This window comes from Dysidea avara, chromosome 4 (assembly GCF_963678975.1).
Source record: "Dysidea avara chromosome 4, odDysAvar1.4, whole genome shotgun sequence".
In the NCBI taxonomy this organism is placed as follows: Eukaryota; Metazoa; Porifera; class Demospongiae; order Dictyoceratida; family Dysideidae; genus Dysidea; species Dysidea avara.
The window spans coordinates 23331615-23357428 of record NC_089275.1 but is presented as its reverse complement, the minus strand read 5'-3'; the positions used below and the strand labels follow the sequence as shown (position 1 = coordinate 23357428).

The window sequence follows — 25814 nt, the reverse complement described above, 5'->3', positions numbered from 1 at the left end:
AATTACAACGTATGGGTTCCAACATTATTAAATCACACTGAAAGAGTTCATGCAATATACTGTAGCTTTGTACCTTAAATAAGACTGCATGTGCAAATGATTGCTAAGTGACTCCCCAATGCATACATTATTCATGGTCACATCTCGAATTACAGAATGTGCAAAGGTGTTCTTTGATATGATAAACATTAGCTGGGTTTCCGAATTGAATTGGAGGCTATACCTTGTCCATTAATAACAGTGATGATACCATGACATGCACTGATAGCCACAGTGTGGTCAGCACAGGAGCCCTGGCAAAGCATAGCTACATTAATTAAATTGCAAAACCCAAACAGTTATATTTCAGATCCAATTGGAAGCTCTGGAATTAAAACGTATGAGCAGCTGCATGGAGATTGCAATACAAGCAGCCTGTTCAAACATGCTGCTGCAGTGATCTGGAAGTTCTCTTTGTTATGTCAAGCGTTACTGAGCAAGTGACTGTAAAGACCCAATTTCAATTGTAATAAACTGAGCTCGACAGTTAACCCAAGGTGGTCGTATGAACCATATTGATCTTCTGGGCTCTTTATAGTAAAATAATATTCCGGCAGTTGTGAAATATGTGACTGTATACATATTAACCTACATCTACATACTAAGTTATCAGTCATGACGGCGGGCGTGGCGGGCAACTAGGCATGGTTGCGTCATATATTGATCACGTGTCGTTTATTTTAAAATTCCGAAAGTTTACTGGTGTACTGTGAATTCGTTTACCTCAGCGTCAAGGCGTTCTCCGCGAGGTTCGGGCGAGAGTAAGAGTGAGTCAGAAGCAAGGTCAAGAGACCAAAGAAGGTGACCTGTATGTTTGTAGTCATGTACGGTATAACACTAAGATCCACAGCTCCCATTTATGTAAACTCCCTGTTGGGTGTACTCGATCATACTAACCAGTGGAAACTGGCGAGTGATCGTGAGTATGGCTTGCTTTCCCCAGGTTTTCGAACAAAGTAGGATATTTAAAGTGAGGACATAGGCTAATTTAGTAAACACGTCAATTTAGAAAGTTTCTAGATTTCTTCCAACCTCGGTTTCTCATCTCAGAACTTCTCGTTTCTCAATGTTTCATTTTGAATAGTGTAGTCTGCCCGAGTCTGTCCTGTGCGGTGAAGTGTATTAGGTGTGTGATGTAGCCACGTGTATTCATCAACAAGGCTGAAAGTTACAGTTCTGACACAGAAACTGAGCCACATCATTTTATGGCTTTGGAAGTGTATGATGAAATGAATAGCATTAGCAGTCAAGTTGAATGTTGTGTTAGTGACTTGTCTGTCATGCAATTGCCTTTTCCATTCAGTGTTTGTGCTATCGCCAATCAGTATATATATATGTATATGCATACATACTGTAAGTTGGTACTTTCACCGTTATTTTATAGTGACGCTACCACTTTTTAAAAAGAAAGTAAAACTAGTCTTGTAAGTCATCTGATTTTTTTTCTGTGTGCATGTGGTTGTGGAAAAAAAACCATCTGTTAATATTGCTGACACCGCCAAAATCACTCTTTTAAATGTCTGGCTCACAGGAGTAATGTTAGCTAGCTACAGTGATAGACAAGAGTTTGGTTGGGATCTCATTGCTTTATTACTTCTCGTAACTTTGATCAATGTATATATTACTTGCTCTCAGAAAAAAAAAAAAGCTGGTAATATTACAGATTACTTCTGTTTGCTACAAACTACTGTACTGTATAAAATAAATAACACGCCTTTTTCTTGGTACTGTACTACCAACACCTATATAGGGAATCCCTTCAGGCCACAATACCACTATCAGCTCAATAAATTATTACTGGTTGCCATGTGCCCCAATTATAATTATGCTGATACTGTAAAACAATTGATGTGACTGAAATATCTGTGTTATTTTTATGCAATCATTAATCACGGGCTAACACACCATTTGACACTCTTGGTTTCTATTGTATACTTTTAGTATTACAGGCACTTAAGAAGTTGGTCAATTGTCAGTGTTCAATGCTTGTGTGGATGCAGCATTGGTACTGACTTGGTAAAATGGAATGTTGTAATTTTACATTCAACACTCAGAATACACAAAGCTGTTTATATGGTCAGTTATGTACATGTTTCTGAGGTCTGTACATTACTCCAAATTACATTATAACATCAACCACACATTATGCTCTTTATGCCCAAAAATTGATCTACCATATTTTCAGGTACCAGTCTTGCCAAAGTTTGGTGATTTTGCACTCAGTAGCTAGGTTACTTCTTTCATGACCTATAGAGAAAAAAGTATGCAAACAAATTGGTAGAAATCTCGTAACCTAGTAGGGAGCATGACAATTAAAGTGATGAAACTGGTGATCATAAACCCGAGGTGCACACTTATCCCTACTATTCCGTTTTTAATGGCTGAAGTAGGGATTAAATTCACACATCAGATGATGACTCTTTCTTGTTGAATGTATACTTTGGCTAATGATCTCCCTATTTTCATCACTTTATTGTAATGATCGATCCTTACTAGATTACAAATTTATTCATCAACATCAAGAGCTCCATAAATTGCACTCAAACAAGATAACCAGAAAATAGTTAATCAAAACAAGCATTCACTCTATGCAATGATTTGTATGCGTATGGAAGAAAACCTGTACTGTAACTTACAATGTGTTGTTTTTGTTTTACACACCCTGTAGATCAGAAATGGCGTATCCACCTCCTGGTCCAGGGTATCCCCCTGGTAACATCTCAGGTTATCCCCCTGGTAATATGCCAGGATATCCCCCTACCAATGCCCCAGGCTATCCACCGCAACCTGGAGGAGGTTATCCCCCAGGAAATACTTCAGTGAGCACCTGTACACGTATTGTGTTTGTGTGATACTGTATATTATTTGCTATTCTACAGTGGTACATATTGTCCCAAATAATAAGTCTTGTTGTGTAGTGAGTGATCCTTGAGATATAGTAGAAGGAGTAAACCCTCAATGCACTCTGTTCTTTCCCAAAATTACATCTGTAGGTCCCTCAATTAAAATGCATGCATGCACAGTAGTATGATTAAAATAAAACTATTTACCAATTTCACTGCTATGCCATGCCATTGATGATGTAGGTGTATTGTAACTGAAACTGTTGTTGCTGACTAATGTACATGATGACCTAATCTATAGCATGTATGTACACCTGTATTGAGCTGAATCCTTAAAAACATTTAATAACTCATGATACAATTGCACATAAATATTTTCATCATACATAAGCCATACAATTAAGTGTAGTATCTGTTATGGTCCATTCCCAAACTGGTAATGGAGCCAAATTGCACCTGTTTGTTACCTGGTGGGCTGAAATGTTAATTTTCTTGAGAAAAAAGCCACTTTTCATTTTTAATTGTATGGCAAAATATTTCTAGTTTATATAACTGACATGGTGTACTGTACTAGAAAATCTTGTTGTCTACAATAGGACATTGGATTTGGGGACCCCACTCCACCGCCAGTCCATCAACCACCATCATTCTATGCTGCAGCACAAGCAGTGTCAGCATTCCATACTCCTCATTCTACTGGGGGATATCCCCCACCTGCTGGAGGGGGCTACCCTCCACCTCCAGGTCAGTGATCTAAAAATAATAATGGTGTTGTATGAAGGTCAAATTCATTATAGTGTGTGTACTGTATGTGCAGGTATGTGTGTGTGTGAGTGCGTGTGTGCATGTTTTGAGTGGTATGCAGAGATTTTAATATGTAGATTCTAATCAGCCTATGATATCTATTGGTCAATAATGTGCCACTAGATCAGTCATTTCAAGTTTGAATTCTATTAACCATAAAACTGAAACTAGTGCTAAGAAAAATAGTGTGTTTTGTGGGTCATTCTGCATTCACACTGAACACCTAGATGCCGTTTGCAATTATCAACTATCTCCGTGAACGTGTCACTCATAGGTGAGGTTCAGGTGGGACTCTTATCCCCAGGAGCAGTTGTCACTTTGGCTGTCATCCTTTTGATGGCTACATTCAGCACAGCTAGGTTTCGGATTAGGGTACCATTCTAATAATTAGCTGTTGAGTTACAGTATACATGGACAAGGGAGAATGTAACTCCGTAGACAGTGAAATTCAAACATGGCTGCTATGTACTATAATAAGTAACTTTATTAGGATATTATGCAGATGAGCATGTTCAAGTACGTCACGTTCCCACTGCGATGAAGCAAAGCTTTGGAAATGAAGTTCAGTGGCTTGACAGAAGAATAGGAGCACAGGCGTAGCAGAATAGTCTTTCTATAGCCAATAATTATGCAAAATCACTCCACTTGACTATTCCTATCCTTACCTTCAACTTAATGTTCTTCCTTTGCTACAGGGTGTACCTTCACACAACATAATGGAGTACAGCTCATTCAGTGTATCCCTGTTGCACATAAAAATGATACAGCCAACTATATACATAGTAACATTGGACACCATGTTTGAATTTCGCCCATAGTGTTGGTCGTGTACAGAGTTACATGCTCCATCATAGTATTCGGAGTTACACGCCCCATCATAGTGTTCGGAGTTACACGCTCCATCATACAGTACAATAGTTACTGTATAGTCAGGACCACAAAGGAGTAGGTGTGGCCCACAAAATAATATCACCCAAAAACAGTCTCAATTTCCCCTGACGACGATGAGGCAGTATTGGTTAGGTGAAACTATGCCCAAACAAGTTTTCAGATCGACCCGAACGCTTTCAACAATCTGCTACGGAATTTTAAATATAATTTATTTAATGGAATTTTCTACTGACTGACCGAGTAACTAACTGACTGATGCATTCAGACAAGTGTAACTTGATAACGGCTAAAGCTACGGGCTTGATTTTTTCACTGTTCAACATTGCCTCAGCCCGACAGGTGCCTTTTGGCATACCGCAGTTCGTACAATGCATTCTTCATGGACTTAACAGTGTCCTCCTTTGTGTCCTATTCATCTTTGCTGACAGCGAAAAGTGTTGATTTGGCGATAGCACATGATGGCTTCCCTTCGTAACAGAGTATTTGTCATAGTGGCTATTTGATTGCAGAAGTACTTTTCAAACAGTTTTTGATTCGTACTGCTGTGTAATGGGTTGAACATAGCCAACAACGAAGTGTAATGTATATGCTTCACTTTTCAGATGATAATTAGTATAATTGGGGCATGCAGCACCATTTATTTCTTTCAGTATGCATGGTGCTTTTCGAACAGTTCTTGATGCGAAATGCTGTGTAACGGGTTGAACATAGCTGACAACAAAGCGTAATGGATACTTCACTTTTCAGACAATAAATGGGGCGTGTGGTGCAATTTCAGATGCGGTATGCGTGGGTTCACCAGTCATAATAATTTATTTACAAAAAAAAGTTAACAAACAAGTACACAGAAAATTTGGAATTTTCAACTAGAGTAGGGACCATAACACATCGATAAAAAAAAACAAGCTGGAGCAGTGCACGATATTAAATCACAGTAAAACAATAGGAAGTGTTATATCTCTACTGTGCTCAAGATACAGTAGGGATATAACACTTATTGTTTTACTGTGATTTAATATCGTGCACTACTCCAGCTTGTTTCAGTGCTTTTTATCGATGTGCTATGGTCCCTACTCTAGTTGAAAATTCCAAATTTTTCTGTGTACTTGTTGTTCATAGGATTTGATGAGCTCCTGGCCATATTGTGTAGTTACAGTAGGACTTTGATTCACTAAACTCTCTGTCATTTTTTGTAGCAATTGTTCTATTAGAATGTTTTGTAGAGGAAGTGTATGTTCTATTAGAGTAATTGAACAGATCACTATAATTTTAAACTATTACAGTAGTGTTCAGATAATATCCCACTATGTTACTCTACTTAACACTTTTATATGGTTTCTGTGATGATAAGGAAATTGGATATGCAAGGAAAGTACAAGGCACAGAGAGCAGATGTTCATTAGAACTCCATAAGGCACATACCATAAATAACTTTTACTATAGTTATAGTATAGAATGATGATTGGGCAATGCGCTGTTTAGCCTCCAGGATTTTTACTGTTGCCAGGAAAGCACTGACTAGTTCTTGAATGTTACACTGTATTATTAATACTAAATGCATCAGATACATTAAGACTCTTTTGTAAGGTGTGTTTGTCACATAAACAATCATTTTCTTACGTGTGTTTGGGATCCCTACTATTGTAGTACTGTATTTGATGGTATGTGTTCTACAGGTGGTCCTCCAATGGGAGGTTATCCCAGTGGTCCCCCACCCGCCTCTTATCCTGGATCATATCCTGGTGGACCCCCTCCTGGGGGTTTTCCCCCTCAGGGTGGGCCACCCCCTGGAGGATTCCCTCCTCAAGGAGCACCACCCCCTGGAGGACCACCCCTTGGAGGTTTTCCTCCACAAGGTCAGCCACCAGGACCAGGATTGTCATTTGGAGTAAGTCACTAAGAGTACTACTACCTGATCTGAATGTTCTGAAGTACAGTGTAGTCATTAGCAATGGTTGAAGTTTAATTACTTGGTAACCAAGATGATTTTAATTGACACCTGATATGTATTATGTATACTGTTCATGTAGTTTAGGAAGGAACTTTTTTTTCTCTATAGGGTGCAGTGATGGCTGCTACAGCATTTGGTCATCATCAACCTCCTCAGGTACTGTATGATGTGTGTAGTGCTAAAGTAGTGCGTCTGTCTGTCTGTCTGTCTGTACATGTGTGATCTGTGTGTGCAGATGTGTAAGTATATATTTATGGTCATTGTGGTGAGTGTGTACATTGTGTACTTATTAAAGTCTTGTCCTGTACAGGGAATGCCCCCTAGTCAACCTCCTCCTCCAGTACAACCAGCTACCATTCCTCCTCCAGTACAGCCAGCTATCATTCCTCCTCCTCAGAGTGGTCCACCAGGACGGCCCCCACCCCCCCAGGGTGGGATTCATGCTGTTACACAACAAGTCGGACAAATGAGTATTCAACAACAGCAACAGTATAAGGTTAGATGTGAAAATTTTATCACAAATTATCGTTTTAAGTGGGAAATCTTTGAAGCTTTGCATATTGGTCATATAATTATATGAAGTCAGAGGAGGTTGGACGCGTTCACGTGAGCTTTACATTTTCATTGGAAAATCTTTGTTTCAAGACAATTTTATTAAACTATAGTGCATTTGAAAGTTTATGTATTTCTAAATCTAATGGCGTGGCAAACCCCAGCGAACCCTGCTGATTTGGCTGGTAACAAAGCCAGAATTTAAAGCGCCAATAAAATAAATTACGCAAAATCTATTTTATTGAGGAGGGTACTCAGTGTAACACAGTGAAGGGTTGTTGTTTCATTATAGAAAACGTACATGACAAGTCTGGTGAAGCTGTATGCATCAAATCACAATTTATTAATTTCACCATGAATCTCAAGTACTTTGAGAGAACAAAGTACATAGCTTTTGAAGTCTACGTGAAGGATGATCTGAATATCTAACGAACTCCAGTGAACCCCATCGTTTTTCAGTTTAGTGTTGCGACTATTGAGGATCACGTGAAATACTAAAGAAAAGAATGCAATTAAGAGCAATATATTTAAGTAGCGCTTATAGCGCGTCCAACCTTCTCTGATATGAAGTCATGGAAGTCAAGACATTTGTACTGAGGTACACTGGGATGCTGCAGTTGGGTTGTTAGCAAGAGAACTTTGATAGTTATGCTGTGGCTAAGGTTGTGTCATTGGTAAAAACATGGCCACATGCCCAGAGCAATCCTCCATTTTCCAAGCCTCATTGTTTCCATTACAGTTTATATCCCTCATGCAGTATTAGATAAGAGCAGTGATCCTAGTAGATACTGTTCCACCCAATGAACTGCTGGCAACTACAACACACTATCGTCTTATAATTATCCAAGTGATTGTGACAAATGCATTGAGTGGAAAATTTCACGAATATTTGTCAATCCACGATAACTCCCAAAAAAACAAACAAAAAGTATACACTAATAAAAAGTTTTAATGTACTCTAATAGAACAATCATTTCGGTGCTAAAGGTCAAGTTAACTGTTGTTTGAATAACTGAAATTCCACTGCGTTGTCAAAGACCCCCCCCCCCCACGTTGCACACATGCAAACTGTAATGTTAACTACTACCATGTATAGTATCGTGGAAAATTTCTATTCTTGAAGAAACCCTCTAGTGTTATGAACTAAATTGTTAAGGTGCACAAAGCTACAAGTATGAATTGTGGATTTTCAGTTGCTGTAACACTCGGTGGTCCCCAGGTTTTCGGATAACTGAAGTTACACTGTACAGCTGTATACATGATAACACTACTATATATGTGCATCATACTATAAAAAGAGGAGTACATAAGCTAGTATGGGATAACAAATACTCATATAACAAGTTGATGCCATTAAATCTGACTACTCTATTAGAGTGTATTACATTTATTGTATGGATGGAAAGTTTTGATGTACTGTACATGTACAGTGAGTAACTCTCGCATGCTGGCAGTGCCTTGCTTATGCAAGCAGCTGAGCGATTTTTAGCTAAAGTTTACATGTAACTGTGAATACCAAGTCCGCTTGCCCTCTATTGCAAAAGTTTGACCCATCAAACTTCCTCGCATGTGCAATGCTGTGAAATCTAACTGCTCTACTGATTGGCTTTCAAATAGATTGCTTTATGTGTCATTTTATGGTTTGATGTGTGCCACTGTGATTGTAAGAAATTTCTTGATTGTTTGATACACAACAAATATCTTTATTCATCAACGTGGATGCCTATACCCACATAGTGCATACAGGCTCATGTTTGTACAGTACAGATACGTTTCTCAAACATTTGTTTGATAGTGTAATTTCTTGGATTGAATTTCAGGATTTATAAATACTACATAATTATAGTGCATGTTCCACAGAATACTCTAATTAAACAGTCATTATTGCCAAAGGGCGAAGCAGTAGTACTTGTACTGTGTGAGCATATATTTGTTCTGTGTTTGTGTGCTTATTACATGTATGCGCCTTTCTATTTACATATGTGCATGTACAGTGTTGTTATTCTCTGGGTTGTTTGTTATAGCCACCTGCCACTGAAGGCACAGTTGGGCCATTTCAGAACTTTGATCCTGAGGCAGACTCTCATGCACTAAGGAAGGCCATGAAAGGATTTGGTATGTGATCACTTCATCGTTCAATTGATAGTTACTAGTGGAGCCGTCACACAGGGACTGATGAAAAGACCATTGTGTCAATAATTGGTAACAGGTCTAATAGTCAACGGCAACAATTGAAATTAAAATTCAAATCATTGTATGGAAGAGTGAGTACTTACATGTACAGTACTTTTTATTAAGATTTTGAAGTGTGTGTGTGTGTGTGTGTGTTTATGCTACGTATATACATGTTGTGCCCACGTTGATGTAGGATCTAATTCAAGACTTGAAGAGTGAGCTGAGTGGAAACTTCTCTAAGGTTATTCTAGGATTGATGATGACACCAGCAGAATATGAAGCATTTGAACTGAGAAATGCCATGAAGGTGAGTGCGTTTGTGTGTATGTGTGTACATACCCTGTGTGCGTGTGTGTTGTGCGTAATATGCTTGTTATGGGTTTGTATGTTTAGTGTTTTGCTCACTTCTATTATATATATATAGTACGGTAGTACTGTATATAAGGGATCATGGCTTTTCTGGCCAAAAATATTATCCTAAAACCAGCCAGCCTCACAATATCTTCATGCTGCCTTGGCAGTATTTGGTTAGGTATAACTAATCCCATAAGTTCCTTCAGTACAACCTGAAATGCTTCTAAAAAGTTGCTACAAACTTGAAAAATATATAGTGGAATTTTCTACTGACTGACTGACCGACCGACTGACTGACTAATGCCTTTAGACAAGCGTAACTCCGTAGCGAATAAGGCATTCTTTCACTGTTTGACATCGCTTCATCCAGAGACGTGCCTTTTAGCATACCGCATGTACAATGCCCGTACTGATATCATGGACTTGCCTTAGTTTCCTTTGTGTCGACAATTCAAGGTGTCAATTTGCAGTAGCTAGCACAATGGCTTCCCTACAGGAATTGTCTGTATTTTCCATGGTGACTGCAGAGGTGCTTCTCCTACTGTTATTTGTTTGTAACGTTATGAAATGGGCTGAACATAGCCAAAAGTGAAGCGTGATGGATGTACTTTTCATGGTGACTGGATTGATTGCAGAGGCGCTTCTCCTGCTGTTCTTTGTTTGTAGTGCTGTGTAACAGGCTGATATACTGTACATGTAGCTGAAAGCAAACTGTAATGGCTATTCACTTTCTAGTCAGTAATTGATAGCTGGGGCTTGGGTTCAGACGAAAACATAACTCTGGTGCCCTAATTTCTTTTGATGCGGTATGTGCTGTTTCACCAGTCATAATAATTATCCCTAATCAAACATTCTTTATACTTGTGTAAATAGTTGTAGCAAACACTCTTGTTGGGTTAAGATCTCTCAAGGTCAGAAACAAACATTTAACACTAATAGACAAGTGCATTGTTAATTTGGAGTAAATTAGTTGTGATTTAACATTTAGTGAGTGTTAAACCTTAGCTATATTATAATTCAATGACTATGCACAGACATACTGAGAAGCAGTCTCTAAATTGAGGTGCTTATGTTCTCCATTAGTGGACAATTAAGGTGTAAGTGTTGATCATATGTCTGGTGTGTAGCACTAGTCAGCCCTCAGGTCACTTTGACTTTAATGTGGCAGATGAAATCAGCTGTTTATAGCACCTTAAGTAAATCGAAACACCTCTGTGTTAACCTTGTCAGAGTTCAGGTGTCTCTACCTGGCCAATTTTACAGCTGGTTTCCATAGCAGTGCACTACATGTATGTGATCATAACAGTACTGGTATTGTTGTGGCCATTACTTCATGCCTTACTACAAGATCATAGTATCTTTGAACAATGAGATTACATAGCCATTATAGTACTTTGGGTGGGATGATCAAAGTGCTGAAGAACATATAAAGTAGGTTCTCTTTATGACTAGTAGAGGATACTTATGCAGTAGATACAGTACTGTACTTGGGTATGCAACTTTCAGATTGATACTGGAACCAAAGATATCCTAGTCTCTTATTGTTAGACCTTTTCTTCTGCATAGTACTTACCATATCAATTAGAGATTATAAGCAACTGCTCAGAGCAAGTGTTTATAAGTGTCTAATCAATAAGGTATCATACAGTATGATAGTGGCCACAAGGTTTGGGTGCGGCCCACGATAAAACATCACCCAAAAACCAGCCTCAATTTTCCCTGATGACGATAAGGTAGTATTGGTATAAAGCTAAGCTTTCAGATTGACCCGAAGCGCTTTCAACAAGTTTCTACGGATTTTTTTTTCTAGTTATTAAACGGAATTTTCTACTGACTGCCTGACTGATGCCTTTAGACAAGTGAAACTCAATAATGGCTAAGGCTACGGGCTTGATTTTTTCACTGTTCGACGTTGTTTCGACCTGAGAGGTGCCTTTTAGCATACTGCAGTACGTACAATGCATTCTGCATGGACTTACCAGTGTCCTCCTCTGTGTCCCATTCATCTTTGCTGACAGTGAAAGGTATCAATTTGGCAGTAGCACGTGATGGCTTCCCTTTGTAATGGAAATCGTCCATATTTTTCATAGTGGCTACTTTTGATTGCAGAGGTGCTTTCTTGAGGTTGAACATAGCTGACAACGAAGCGTAATGGATACTTCACTTTTAAGACGATAATTGGTGGCTGGGGCACGTGGCACCATTTCTTTCGATGTGGTTTGCTTGGGTTCACCAATCATAATAATTTTATTTCACAAAAAAGTAAACAGAATAGTACACAAAAAATTGAGAACTTTCAACTAGAGTAGGGACCATAGCACATTGATAAAAAGTATTGAAATAAGCTGGAGTACTGCATGATATTAAAAGTGTTATATCCCTACTGTGCTCAAGATACCATAAGGAAGAGCACAGTACGTTGGGATATAACACTTTTATATCATGCACTACTCCAGCTAACTTATTTCAGTACTTTTTATCGATGTTCTTATGGTCCTACTCTAGTTGAAAATTCTAATTTTTTTGTGTACTTGTAGAAACAGGTCTAGTTACATGAGTTCATTTTATTTACCATGATGGATTCTTTTTTGTACATCCTGTAGCTTTCCCTTTGATTTACAATACACCTGTAATTTCCAACACACACTAAGGCCAGCATTATTACTGTGTTAACATGTTGTTCTGTCTATGGTGTATGTGTTTTACTGTACTATACAATTGCCACTACAGTGTACACTTAGCCCCTATACCATGTATGTGAACACGTGTGTACAATCTGGTTGGTTATAATGCTGTAATAACATTTGGATGGTACACACTTTGTACAAGTAATTACATCAGTTGTAAGAAATTTGTAGTAGTTTATTGTTGACACATGTACCTTTGTTTGAGTGGACAACTTTACTGGCAGTAGTGATTTGTACAGTCTATTACTAATGTGTATTGAGAACACATTTCTAGTACAGTTTGTACACAGTTTATAACAGGATACATTTATACACTCATTTGCATTGGATACTTGTAATGATTTGCCTGTGTTACATGTTCACAGGGTCTAGGTACCACTGAGAGTATATTGATTGAAATTCTGTGCACCCGTAATGCCAGTGAGATTGCAGCTGTGAAGGAACAGTTTAAGAAAGGTATGTTGAATAAACATGTTCAGTGTACATTTTAGGCAACCGGTTGGGGACAAATTATAGAAGTAATTTTAGGTACTCATTTAAGGAATTCACCAAACTTTCCCGCTGTTGTATACAATGTTATACCGTACACGTACAGTGTGTGTACAATTTCTTGAGGCACATTATTTTAATGATGAACTTGTAGTGAACATTATAGACACAATATATGTGCACCATATGGCTAGAAGTTCTACGCTTTAAACTGAATATACAGTATTGTACATGTTGCACACCAGTGGTGTAAACAAATGTGACCGGATCTGCGAAAACCCGACATAATGGCGCAAGCCTAAATTTTCAGTATAGGCTATTGATTGCAATGCGTAAAATATTTACGTAAATGAAAAAAAATTCGTAAAATTTTTAAACGCTTTGTTCTTTATGAAGAAAGGGTGCTATGATAAAAACATGGGTACCATCTTATTCACCTACTCAAGAGGAGTTCGAAAATCTTTGTTTCGTAGCAGTAGCCTAAAGGATACGTGAATTATGGGCGTTTGTTTACGTCATGTTGAAATGGTCGTACGCAATCGATTTTTCTGCATTGATTTCGTATCAGTATGTAGTGAAAAAAAGTGGTAGGAGAAAAAACTCACTATGTAATGGACTCCCCTATTCATGGCAAACACAGTGGTGCAAGTTGCAATTCTTTACTGCATTGCGTTAGTTGTTTTTGTAAGCACCTGTAGTTTATTTTCCCAATACTTGCTGTACAAATCGATCTTTCTGTTGCTGCTACTTTGTAGGGCTGTAACTCCAAAAGTTGTTGGCATACAAGGCTGAAACTTGGCCACAGCATCCACTCGGCTAAGTAGATTATAAATATTAAATAATAAGGAATTTGAAAAATGTGTCATTATGTCGGGTTTTTGCAGATCCAGTCACAAATACACTTCCCTATTGCTCTGTTTCTTGTTACAGATTATGGGAGGGATTTAGAAAAGGACGTGATATCAGAAACATCTGGTCACTTTAAAAGACTACTAGTGTCCATGCTATCGGTGCGTCTCACACAAATAAAACAACATTTCCTGTTTGTTATGGACCGTTGCACTGTACATTAATACAGTATTTGTAGTATGTATGTATCACTGTAAAAAGTGCACTCCATATAGCTGTGACATGTGCAGTAGTTCATTTATGTATGTGGGCATGTAGCAATTGATTGTAGGCTGTGTTGAGGAATTATTGAAATGCTTTTGTAGCTTGTGTTCATAGCAAATGTTTGTTTTCACTGTACATACAGTAAAGGAAGTACATTGTAGCCATTGCATGTCCTTAGTGTTGGGTGTTAACTTGAGCTCTGTGATATGATTTGTTTGTGTATAGCCTCCGAACTTTATATGGCAGTCTAGTTTACATTGTAAGTCAATCGTATAATAACTACTTTTGATAGCGCTGATTCCTGTAGGATTTAGCATACAGTGTTACTGTAATAAGTGGCAGGGATAAAAACATGGGCATAAATAGTTATCAGGACTTTGTGTCTTCTAGCACACTAAAGCTTGTGTATTTTATGTTAACAAAACACTTGCTTAACCTTGTGTTTCACTGTTGCCATAATACCACTTTATTTTACATGTATTGTACAGGGTTACAGGGATCCCGATGGACCTGTGGATAAGGAGAAAGCCAAGGCTGATGCACAGGTGACATTTTATTCCACAAATGAATGCACTGGCCATACAGTACAATTAGTACAATATGTTTGTGTGTACTGTATGTGATCTGGTGTACACTTTGTATGGCAAAAGACAATACAGAATGTATCTAACTACATTAGGTGTATAGTACAAAGCCATTACCTAGACACCTAATCTGTTCAAGTGATAAAACTTGATATGTTTCCAAGTATGTAGTCTTCTTATTTATTAGTATTAAGTGTCTGTGGTCTATGACACTTACTGCATACATACATTCATTGTTGGAGGTATAGAGGAAAGCATTTGCCAAGCCACAATTTGTGTACATGTTAATTACAAACAGTTTTGCAGGAAATTAAGAGAACTCTGGGATTACATAATATTTGTGTGTACCCCCTGGATGAGCTGGTTTAGTGTAGTTTCTCTTTGATAAATGCCTACCAGTAGTGCCTGTGTGTGTGTGTGTGTGTGTGTGTGTGTGTGTGTGTGTGTGTGTGTGTGTGTGTGTGTGTGTGTGTGTGTGTGTGTGAGTGTGTGAGAGTGTGTGTGAGTGTGCAGCGTATGTTTGTATGTACGTAGACACAGTAGTATGTGTGTGGTCACAGTAAGCATAACAGTACCCAATAGGAAAGTATGTGGAAATTTTACCAATTGTATACCACATTCACACATTCTATGATCCTATAGGCACTGTACAAGGCTGGTGAGGCTAGGTGGGGAACTGATGAATCAAAGTGAGCAATTTTGTATTGACTATATAGACTGTGCTAATCTCAATCTTGTGGTTGAAATATTATCGCATTTTTGGTGGTGGTTTAATGACTAGTCATTGTGGATATTGGGACATTTTGTAGTCTAAATGTTTCTAATTTAGTTTCCAAACACACACTGTAATGGTAACATCAGAACTCTTACATGCACGTATCTGTTAGTAACAGTGATGTGTGTTTATGTACTGTGTGCCCACACTAGTTTGGTAGACACAGCTACCATGAATTGATTGGTATTGTAAATTTAAACTGCTAAATTTTAATTTTGGTACTAATTAAATCTTCAGTCTGTTAGGCCACATAAACTTAATTATTAGTTTCTCATCCCTTCCCACACCACCATTTTTAAAGTTGGTACCTTGCTAGAGCAGTCTAAGAAAACTACATTCTAAGTCATTTTAGTTAGCTAATTTAGCTATCTAGTTAGTAAAAAATAAAATAAAAATCCACCCTACCGCACTGCACTGTTCATTTTCAGTAGGAAAAACTTTTTGCTTATACCATTGCAGACGGACGTACAAGCATGTTTACATGTAATGCACGATTTGAGTAACCAAACAGCTCTTGGCTGCAAATGGCAATATGGCTACCATTACATAGTTTTTGTGGTAGTAATGTTCATACAGTATGTCACATGCTTCTATTGTTTTCTGCTAATGACCAGATGTTGTAATGGTATTTACAACCTGCTAGTTTATTGTTCACATAGTGTGTGGTAGAACTTTGGTATTTCAATTACATTTGTGTCATACAATTGGAACAGAGGTGAATTGTCATGTACAAAATTTCTAGACTTCACTTGTACACTTCCCTTTGTTAAATGTTGTTACTTCATTTGTCTTCTTATGAAATACTGTAGGCCATTTTTTAACCTATCAGTAACATTTGGAGTTATCTATCTTTACAAACGAAGCTATGGATTTCTGATGTTTATAATATTTACATATTTGTAGTATTGAGGCAACACACACAAGACTGTATAGAATATGTGTTAAGGTTTGCTGGTATCTGACAAGATTCCTAGATTATAATCAGTTTTTCAGTGTTTGCAGATTTTGTGTTTTATGTTTGCTAAAGTGAAGCCCTACTAACAGCACATAGTTGGTTCTGTTGGGCTTGTAGTACACACACATTTAACCCACCCTGTGTATAGGCTGCCTCCTGTGTATGTACAAGTGCACAGTTGTACGATAGTTGGGTGGGGTAATGGATGTAATGAATTATGAAATAAAACTTTATAAGGAAAATGTTTGTGAATTAATGCACTAATTCTCACATAGATACTTGGCACACATGTATTAATTTATGAGTGACCAGGTCAACTGAATACATTAGTACAGTACAAAGACAAAGAGAAATTTGGAATGGTGGAAATCAGTCAAAATTTTACATATCTAAAATGAACATGCAGCTAGCTACATGTAGGAACACCTGGTCGTGACCCTATACACATTATAGGAATATTTTTATGTGGAAAGATGCACCACACACTAGCACCTTGCAGTGCTTCTCAGCTCCAGACGCCACAATACTAGTTCAATTTCTTTCCATTTCATGACTTGTATTTTAAGATATAATGCCATGATCACAGATTTGACCTTTGCATTGTGGCCATTTTTGCACAGAAATTTGATCATTTCTGTCTTTGTCTTCCTGAAACGTTATCTTGCTACCATTAGTAATGGTCTTATTGAAAGAAACAACTTGAAGTCAATAGGTGATTTCATTCTGAAATTATGATCACTTTTATTACACAATTCTTTGAATTTACAGAGAAATTAATATCTAATATCAAGAGTATGTAAACTGCTGGTAATCATAACTTTGGAATGAAATCGTCCAAGTATTTTTTTTCAACAAGACCTTTACTTTGGTACCATGTTTTAGCAAGTTAATTAATCTCAAGGAATTAATTTTTTGTGCAAAATGGCCATTAATGCATGTCACCAGGAGTACTATTTATGTGGAAAGTTTCATAGTTTTGTGAAAAAGTACATTTTTTTTTTGTGCTGCTACTCTAGACAACTCGAAACTTGCACACCCTTAGGCTAACTTATCAGTACTTGTCAACAACTGAATACTTGTAAGTATTCGCTGTGTAAACATATCAACCACTAATTCACAAGAAACGTGGTCATGTTACATGTACCATAATTATTGCTGTGGGGCATACTACCCTACTACAGAGTTTGTAAAGGCTACTACTTAGTGGGTATTTTAATAGGGGACCATCATTTTTTGAATGATCCCTTCTACAGATTTTTGAAGGGCAAAGCTTTTGATGGAGACATGGGGTGAAGGGAGTGCCATTTGAACCATAGAAAGAAATAGTCCACGCAGTATACGTGGCCTTACTAGACATGATAATATGCATCCAGTGATGGTAATGATTGGTGACACACAGTCACACCTGTATTTGCATACCTTATCCTTGGCCACTAACTCATATCTATAAACAAAGCCTTTAAAGTTGTACCTTTGTAGAAGTTGAGTGGCTATTACATCCTTGGATTTGCCCATACCATTGTACTGTATATACAGTAATTACAGTACTGTTTAAATGCTGAGTGTGCAGTGCCTACAACTGACAAGTGTGCATCATTTTAGCCACTCATATTTCCAAGTCAAAAGATGTAAATATTTGTAGTTACGAATTACAAGGCTTCTTGTGAATACTGTGTAGCACACCTACACACTCCAGTTCACACGGTGTGTTTGTTGTTTAAGTTTACCAAGGCAATGCCTTACTTGGAGATGAATGCTAAAAGTACAGCACTATCTATATACACCCTGAATACAGAAGCAAGCATTCAAATATGTACCACACTTTGGTACTATTTGAGGTGTGGTGTAATTCAAGTACAGGTGTAAATATGTATGTCATGAAAGGAAATTGTGGGATAACAATTTTTGGCTGGAGAAGGCTGGTTCTTCATGATCCTGAGTAGTTATCATGAAATCCAAGCCGTAATAAGCAGATGGCAAATTACTGTATTTTTTTCACCACTTGACTATTTCAGAGTCATCTAGAGGTGCTCACACAACAGGTTGAACTAGTTAATGACAAAAGGTTTAGTAAACAGAGCAGTGCCATTGATTTAGACCATGAGTTATAGTGGTACCTTTGTATTACATATATACTAGTGTTTTATCTATGTTACCCACTAAAATTGCTTAGATGGTGTGCTTCATTCAGCTATGTGCTACTTTTAAGCTGACGGTGGATTTGTTAAAGAAAGGATACAAATACAGAATATCACAGGATCAGTGTTTTGGCTTCTACTGTATGTATTTCCTGGAACGAGCCTACTGGCAAGACTTAGTTATGTTGCTTGCTCTGTAGTGCTTCTGCCACAAAATGGACAACCACTCAACTCAGACTCTGTGTCTGTCATCACCAATGTTAAGCACGTACCCCATTGCATGTAATGAGGTACGTAGTAGCTACCTGTATTTGAGCTGCAAGTATTTGAGGGTCTGCTTCACCATTAGCCATTTAATTTTATTTGCAGAACTTGTATCACATGGACAGTGTGTTAAAATATATATAAATCAGCAACACTTTACAGACAGGAGAACTGAATTAGTGCTGCTAAGTAGAAAACATCATTTATAATGCATGCTACAAAGTAACATAGTGTGCGGTGTGCACATCTTGTCTCCTTAAAATGACATAACCCACATGAACGTGGGAGAAGATGATTATTAGCATTTAATTATTTGAATTTGGAGGGGGTCTCATGAAATCATCTCACCCATTTCTTATTCACATTCACTAATAGTGTCCATACATTGATGTTATGGTCTACTGCAGGTTCAATACAATATTGGCTTCACGAAGTTTTACTCAATTGAGAGCTGTGTTTGAGGAATACTCGAAGGTAAATTATACATGTACTGTATGTTTGTGAATGTGTATGTAGTGTGTGTGTTGTGTGTGTATGTAGTGTGTGTGTGTGTGTGTGTGTGTGTTGTGGTGTGGTGTGTGTTGTGGTAGGACAAGTGATGGTATAGTCTCGGTCTGCTGAGGCCCCCACCACAGCCTGTGCTGACAAGCTTAGTTCATCACCCATAAACTGATGTCCTTACCATATACTGTACTGTATGTTATAGTTACAGCACCGCTGTGTGTGTGTACAGACAATACAGCTTGAGGGGGCATGTCGAGAGGCTAATACAACACTAGGCAAAGCCAAGTGCTGTATTTGCCTCAAGACACCCTTGGGTGCTGTATTTTTCATACACACAAGCATAGGCGGTGCTTTAAGTGTTATATTGTACTTCCTGGTTGTCTGGTTTGGAGCGATTTTCTCTAGTACTCAAACCACTGCAATTTTCGGTGATCAGTGATCAGTAAGTGTCGCTGATCGGTGATCAGTAAGTGTTTATATAATCTATTTCTAGTTGTAGAACGAACTAATAGTGGGCTAGTTTTAGTGATTTGCAATGTCACACTCGTGATCAATCGTGCTGTCTTAGTGGAGTCATGTTTAAATAGCTTTGTGATCAGACAATCAGTAACTGGTAGGATTACTTTGGCTGGTTTTAGTGATTTACAGTGTGTTGTTTTCGTAACTACAGTAGATTCTGTACTGTATTTGCCCAATTAAGCGCATAACTGTTCTGTATAACTCAGACAGTACAATTATGCAGCTAATTAGTACTGTATGAACAATACACTACGCGGCATCGCTTTGATCCTCCCACACAAAGTACATGTGTGTGTGTGTATGTGCCAGCTGTAAGAAAAACAGTTTTAATAGTTGAGGAACTGGTGGTTCGTGGGATATACCATGAAATGCCGAGGAGGTTGGGTGATATGAAATGTGCTAATTACATTCTTGTGATTCTAAGGTCTTTGGACTATCTCTAACGTTTATGTAACTATAGTTGTTATCATTTGTCAATTCTCGTTGAGAGTAGGTGTCTTTTAATGTATTCGTAGTCTTGTGCACTCTCCAGCTTCAGCACGTGAGACTACTGTCTTTGCGCTTAAGAGATTCTGAGAACTCCTAAGAGTGCAAGATCTCGTACCATGTCACAGGCACCCTAATGTCTTTGCTGTTGTACAATGAGAATGAGGATGAAGACAGGAGTCCCACTTGAGAAAATATAATCTCTAGTTAGCTAAACATTATAAAAACTTTGTGTGTGTGTGTGTGTGTGTTCAGTACGCTTGGTCATAAAAATACATTTTATGCAATATGTGATTACCATTGAGATGTAATATGAAACAATCAACTTGTTACAGTTAATTACATGTAATGATAATCGTCTATTCAAACTTTTGGTGTGTACAGTATCTATATATTTCATAGATTTGTAAATATGACATTGAGAAGTCAATTGAAAGAGAAATGTCAGGAGATCTAAAGACAGGGATGGTTACAATAGGTATTGTATAATTAGCACTTCACTTGTTTACTGTTTCATCACATAGTAAAATGTGTTCGGGACAAGTCAGGATATTTTGCTGAGAGACTGTACAAGTCTATGAAGGTATTCTATGTGTCTTGTAATAGTTAGAGTAGGTTCATGCGTATTATTATGTTTAAATTTGGCTATACTCACTAGTCAATACTGCTCATATTTCTGGCCATTATGAAATCAATACTGTACATGGGCTACATAGTGCTTACTACACCAGCATACAGTACACTAGCATTGGACTACCAGTACAAGATAGAACCCATTAATGGTGTGGTAAGAGAGACGAATTTCAAAAGCAGTTACACACACTATAATATTTATGTGTTTATCAAAACACTTGCAGTGCTGCATACGTACCGTATTTACTTGGTTTAAATGCTGTAGTGTTTATTACCTTAGTTTAAAAATCGATGTGGCAACTATTCGAATTTGATCACCACTCAACGCTCAAAAACAATGTTGAAACCCTTATTTTTAAAGTCAGTTGTTGCTACACTTGAGTGTGGCTACTATTGAAGGTGCAGCATTTAACCAAGTAAATATGATATGTCTGGTGTGTGCTTGCGTATGTGTGAGTGTGTGCGTGCGTGTGTATGCGTGCGTGCACTTGTACAGTATGAATGTGAGCTCATGTGCAAACACACGTAGAAAGCAAAAGCAGAGCCTTCAGCTGCCACTACGCAGTCACGCTGCCCAGTAGCCAGCACTAGAGCATTTGTGTGCTACTCAGGTGCTATGAGTCAGCGCAGGAATGCCCTCCTGGGGCAGGACTAGTAACTCGCAGGAAACTGTATCATGTCTCACAGGTGAAGGTGTGGGCACCTGAAGTCCCACCTGGACCTTCAACTGCTATATGAGACATGGACAGTTGCGCATTTGCACACACACACACACACACACACACACACACACACACACACACACACACACACACACACACACACACACACACACACACACACACACACACACACACACACACACACACTTCAAATTATGCATACAGAATATAACACATTAAATCTGTCATGCATAAATATCTATTGTCATGGGTATTGGGTGTGGAGGCTGCTATACAGTAACCATACAGTAGTTTGAGATTAAAGTGATGCATGTACAATCAGCTACACTATAGGCTTGTAGGATTTAAACTTAGACAGTTTGTTGATGTAAGGGACCACTTAAAAGTTCTATCATGGGACTTTTATGAAGCTATTAGTTTACACCACTAAGTACAAGTATTATGTCTTGAATCAGGAAGCTTCCTAGGGTTTGCTCCATAACTTGTGCTTTTCTACAACTTCTACCTACCCTAGTATAGTAATTCCCATGCTATGTACTAGACTACTAGTATGTGTAGTAAAGCTGTAAGATAGTTTTATTCAGTTTTATTCCCAGACGTCATGGTTTGCCAGCTCATGTATTTTAGTCTCAACTAGGAATTTGTAACTACATTTAGACAACGCACTATATGTGCTATTAATTCATTGATATTTGAATAAAGGTTTTTATTTCAGCAATGGCATCTTGCGTCTGCTATTTTGAGGTTTACATCATGTGATATTTGTCTCCCCAGGGGCTAGGTACTGACGATCACACACTGATCCGGGTGATGGTGACACGCTGTGAAGTGGACATGTTACAGATTAAGACTAAATTCTTACGCACTTATGGAAAGACCCTCGGCTCCTTTATTAAGGTCAGTACATTGTCAGAACTTTTGTAAAATGACTCGATATGGTTTTGTTGCAAATGTAAAAAGTACCTTCTCAGATGAAATGTGCCCCCCCCCCCCCCCCAAAGTGTCTTTTGTGATTTTTAAAAGTTATCCTTTGAATAGTGTCCCTCAGCATTTACACTGTAGCAATCATTCCATCTACCCAAGAAACCAATGTGGAAATACCATGTTGTACATCAAACATATTACAAGTATTACACACTGACCATAAACACTTCCATCATATAAACACCAGTAGCTGGCACATGTTAGGTGATTTATACCACTTTAATGTTAATTGTTTCTAGCAACATATGAACATACATATATCCCATTGCAGGGTGATACCAGTGGGGACTATAGGAGAATACTGATGTGCATTGCTGGTGAACCATGGTGACTGAACACTGCATTAAATCATTATAATGCCATATTGTTTGCGTACTGTATGTTGAAAATATTTGTGAATTAGTATACGGAGTTATTACTAATATACCGAGCGGTAGGTTTTAATTCTCGTGAAAGATCCACCCACTTTTATTGACAACTGGCGTAAAGGAAAAGGTGGAATGTTACGGCTACTTTGAAACCATAGATATCAGGTATTGTTAGTTACACCAATGTTGTATATTAATACCCGTATAAGAGGGATGAATGGGGGAGTATTCTACCGATCCAGTTTTTGTTGTGTCGAATTTCTCGTCCGCCTGTTTTTTAAACCGAGTTGAAGATGTTTAATAATTGCTATAAGCCTAGTCCCTCTGTATGCTGTTATGTGAGTGGTAAGAAAGTGTTAACGTTTTATCAGTACATCTTACGCGTGTTTTCCTTTTGAAGCAATGTATAACTTCGTGTTATAGCAGGAATGCGTTTGCGACCTCTCAGGCTTATTCATGGAACAGTGGTTGAAATGCCATTGTGATATTTTGTCGTATGTCTTTTTTGTTCATTACAGTTCTGCCGATTTTTGTGATGCAGAATAAACTCCTCTTCGCACTGCTATCAATCCTCGCTGGAAGCCTAGCCTTGCTGTACATTTTCATGTACACATTTGCCTGCCGCTACTCCAATTCATTGATATGTACGCCATTTCTGGTTCACATTGAGTTCAATAGGTACGACCAGTACGTACTGCAACAGCAGGAGCCAAGATTAAAAGAGATAAACTTGAACTCTGAAGATACCCAGTTATTTCCTGGTGACAAGTGCAGTTCACAAGTGAAGAAGCTTGAAGAACTCAGAAATGTTTCAAAGATTAAGCATGCAAGGGACCAAGCTTTCCGAACAGAGAACCTTCAATTAATCACAATGTTGGAAAATGAAATACGAAGAGTTAAGGAGTTGAAAATTCAAAATGAAAAGTTGCTAGAACAGCTGACAAAACTAACAGAGACAAATGGCAACAAGCACATCATTAGTAACTTTGATGTACATCTTAGTCAATCACAGTTTGAGAAAGCTGCTAAGGAAGTTGAGAAACTCTCAGTCTACAAATACAGAGATCCTGAATGGGTCGTAGTTCCATGGACGGTATTTTCCAGTCCAACTTTTCCAGTGTATCAACTTGAAAAGGGAATTTCAGGACCTCCGGCCGTACATGGTGAACCAGACGGGAGAGACGAGATAGCAGAAGTAATTGATGCTGCAGTTAATTCAAGCATTATACCATCCAGCTTTGTGGCTAACCCTCAAGAAGATAACATCTATGCTAGAACTAGATCTGTGTCTTATGCTGGTACCATTTATGATGTTTACTATCAACATAAAAAGGATGACCCAGTCTTCTCACATGCAAGGCTCATTAAGCCTCTTGGACAGTTGAGGTATACTAAAATTGAGGTTATGGATAAAAGACATGTTTTAGTCAACATAGTACTGCCGATTAAATTTGATCCAACTGAATTGGTCAGTTTTGTGTCAAACTTTACTTTGATGACTGTGCCACGGATTCATCGCTGGCAGTTGACTGTGGCATATTACGGTATCCCCAATGGTGCTGAAGAAATGAAAAATGTTTTACAACGACTAGCTTCTGAACAGAAATACAAGGACTATCACTTTTTACAACTACCATCTAACTATTCTCGGGTACAGGCAATTGTTGCTGGTGTTAAATCATGGAAGCGAAGTGACATTTTAACAGTTGTCACAGAATCACACGCTGTTTTTGATCACCAGTTTTTACTGAGATGTGTCAAATTTGCTGTGAGAGGTTCACAAGTCTACTTCCCATACAGTTTCGGTTTATACAATCCGAACGTAGTCTACAAAAGGAAGTACAACTTTGTACCATCATTTCAGAAACAAATGGTTTTGAACGTACACAAGGGGTTTTGGTTAGACCAAGATTACAGCACATGGGCTGCATATAAATCAGACATTTTGTCACTTCCTGGACTAAGTGAGCTATTGACTAATGGCTGGTACAATGATGTTGTAATCTTGAGACTAATGGCTAAAGCAGGATACACTATCATTCGAGCTCCAGATCGGAGTTTATTTATGGCATGGTATCAACGGAATTGTAATGTAGACCAAGAGCCTGAAGGCTATTATGCTGTTTGTATGGAGACTAATGCCAGACTAATGGGACCTCCTCATACGTTAGGTATGATATTATTTGGAATTAAAACAAAGGTATTTTAAACATGGAATCACAGCAGCAATCAACTGACTCACAGGTTAAATACATACTATTTTTAATTTTCAAACTATTTTCTAAAAATTGGAATCAAATTTTGTGTGTGTGTGTGTGCTATCACTTATTTATTAGTAATTCAGTTTTTGTGATGTCATTTTCCAGTATGATAATAGTATTGTTAATGTGTTATGTATGCTACAGTGTAATGAAACTACATAAGCTTGCATTTTCAGATGAAAATTTATTTTTGTGGCCTTTTATAAGCGTTGGCGTTGAATACAGGTGGCCAGTACAGTGAAATCTATAGCTCAAAACCAACATGAGGTGTAAGATTGGAGAGGTTTCACTTAATTACAAAGACAGGCCACCCTACATTTCAAAGAACTCTCCTTTCCTCTTTCTCAGGAATGAACGTACCAACTAAGATTGCAGTCTGGCCATGGTGGGATAACCAATTGAAACTATAAAAACACAATAAATGTGTTATTATTAGCCAGCTGTGTATAACATAGCATGTCATGTTTAAAAAAATACTCTTCGTATTCTTTCGAGAAGTATTTGATTCTGCTGGTGATTTCTTTGAAATACACACCATCATATCCAGAAACTATAAGCTGAAGTACGTGAACAGTTACTGCAAGTCTTGCTTTTATGCAACATTTCACAACGTTCATTATACTCTAACTAAATTTCAATTACACTATCTAAACTTGCTATTATGGAGAATTAGCTAACAAAGTTATCAACTAATTAAACCTCTCCACAACAAGCAATCCCACCATCAGAAAGCTAGAGCCACTTGTTGTAAAAATTTGAAAG

At 38.0% G+C, this 25814-nt stretch overlaps 2 protein-coding genes across 4 annotated transcripts; both read left to right on the top strand.

Moving 5' to 3' along the window:
• Positions 1–708: 708 nt before the first annotated feature.
• On the top strand, positions 709–22834 carry LOC136254421 (annexin A4-like). The gene is made up of 18 exons (XM_066047114.1): positions 709–840; positions 2708–2858; positions 3479–3626; positions 6254–6465; positions 6637–6684; positions 6839–7024; positions 9105–9195; positions 9250–9344; positions 9449–9562; positions 12662–12752; positions 13716–13795; positions 14387–14443; positions 15125–15171; positions 19022–19088; positions 20526–20601; positions 20648–20706; positions 22214–22336; positions 22695–22834. The coding sequence occupies exons 2-18, from the start codon at positions 2715–2717 to the stop codon at positions 22752–22754; spliced, it is 1698 nt and encodes a 565-aa protein (XP_065903186.1). The 5' UTR covers positions 709–840; positions 2708–2714; the 3' UTR covers positions 22755–22834.
• Positions 22822–25219, top strand: LOC136254420 (chondroitin sulfate N-acetylgalactosaminyltransferase 1-like). 3 transcript variants are annotated; one of them, XM_066047112.1, is made up of 2 exons: positions 22822–22956; positions 23310–25219. In XM_066047112.1, exon 2 carries the CDS (start codon positions 23327–23329, stop codon positions 24998–25000), a length of 1674 nt encoding a protein of 557 aa, XP_065903184.1. In that variant the 5' UTR covers positions 22822–22956; positions 23310–23326; the 3' UTR covers positions 25001–25219. The 3 variants fall into 3 exon arrangements, with proteins under 3 accessions (XP_065903184.1, XP_065903182.1, XP_065903183.1); XM_066047110.1 differs by lacking the exon at positions 22822–22956 and adding an exon at positions 22964–23136; XM_066047111.1 differs by lacking the exon at positions 22822–22956 and adding an exon at positions 22999–23129.
• Positions 25220–25814: the final 595 nt, after the last annotated feature.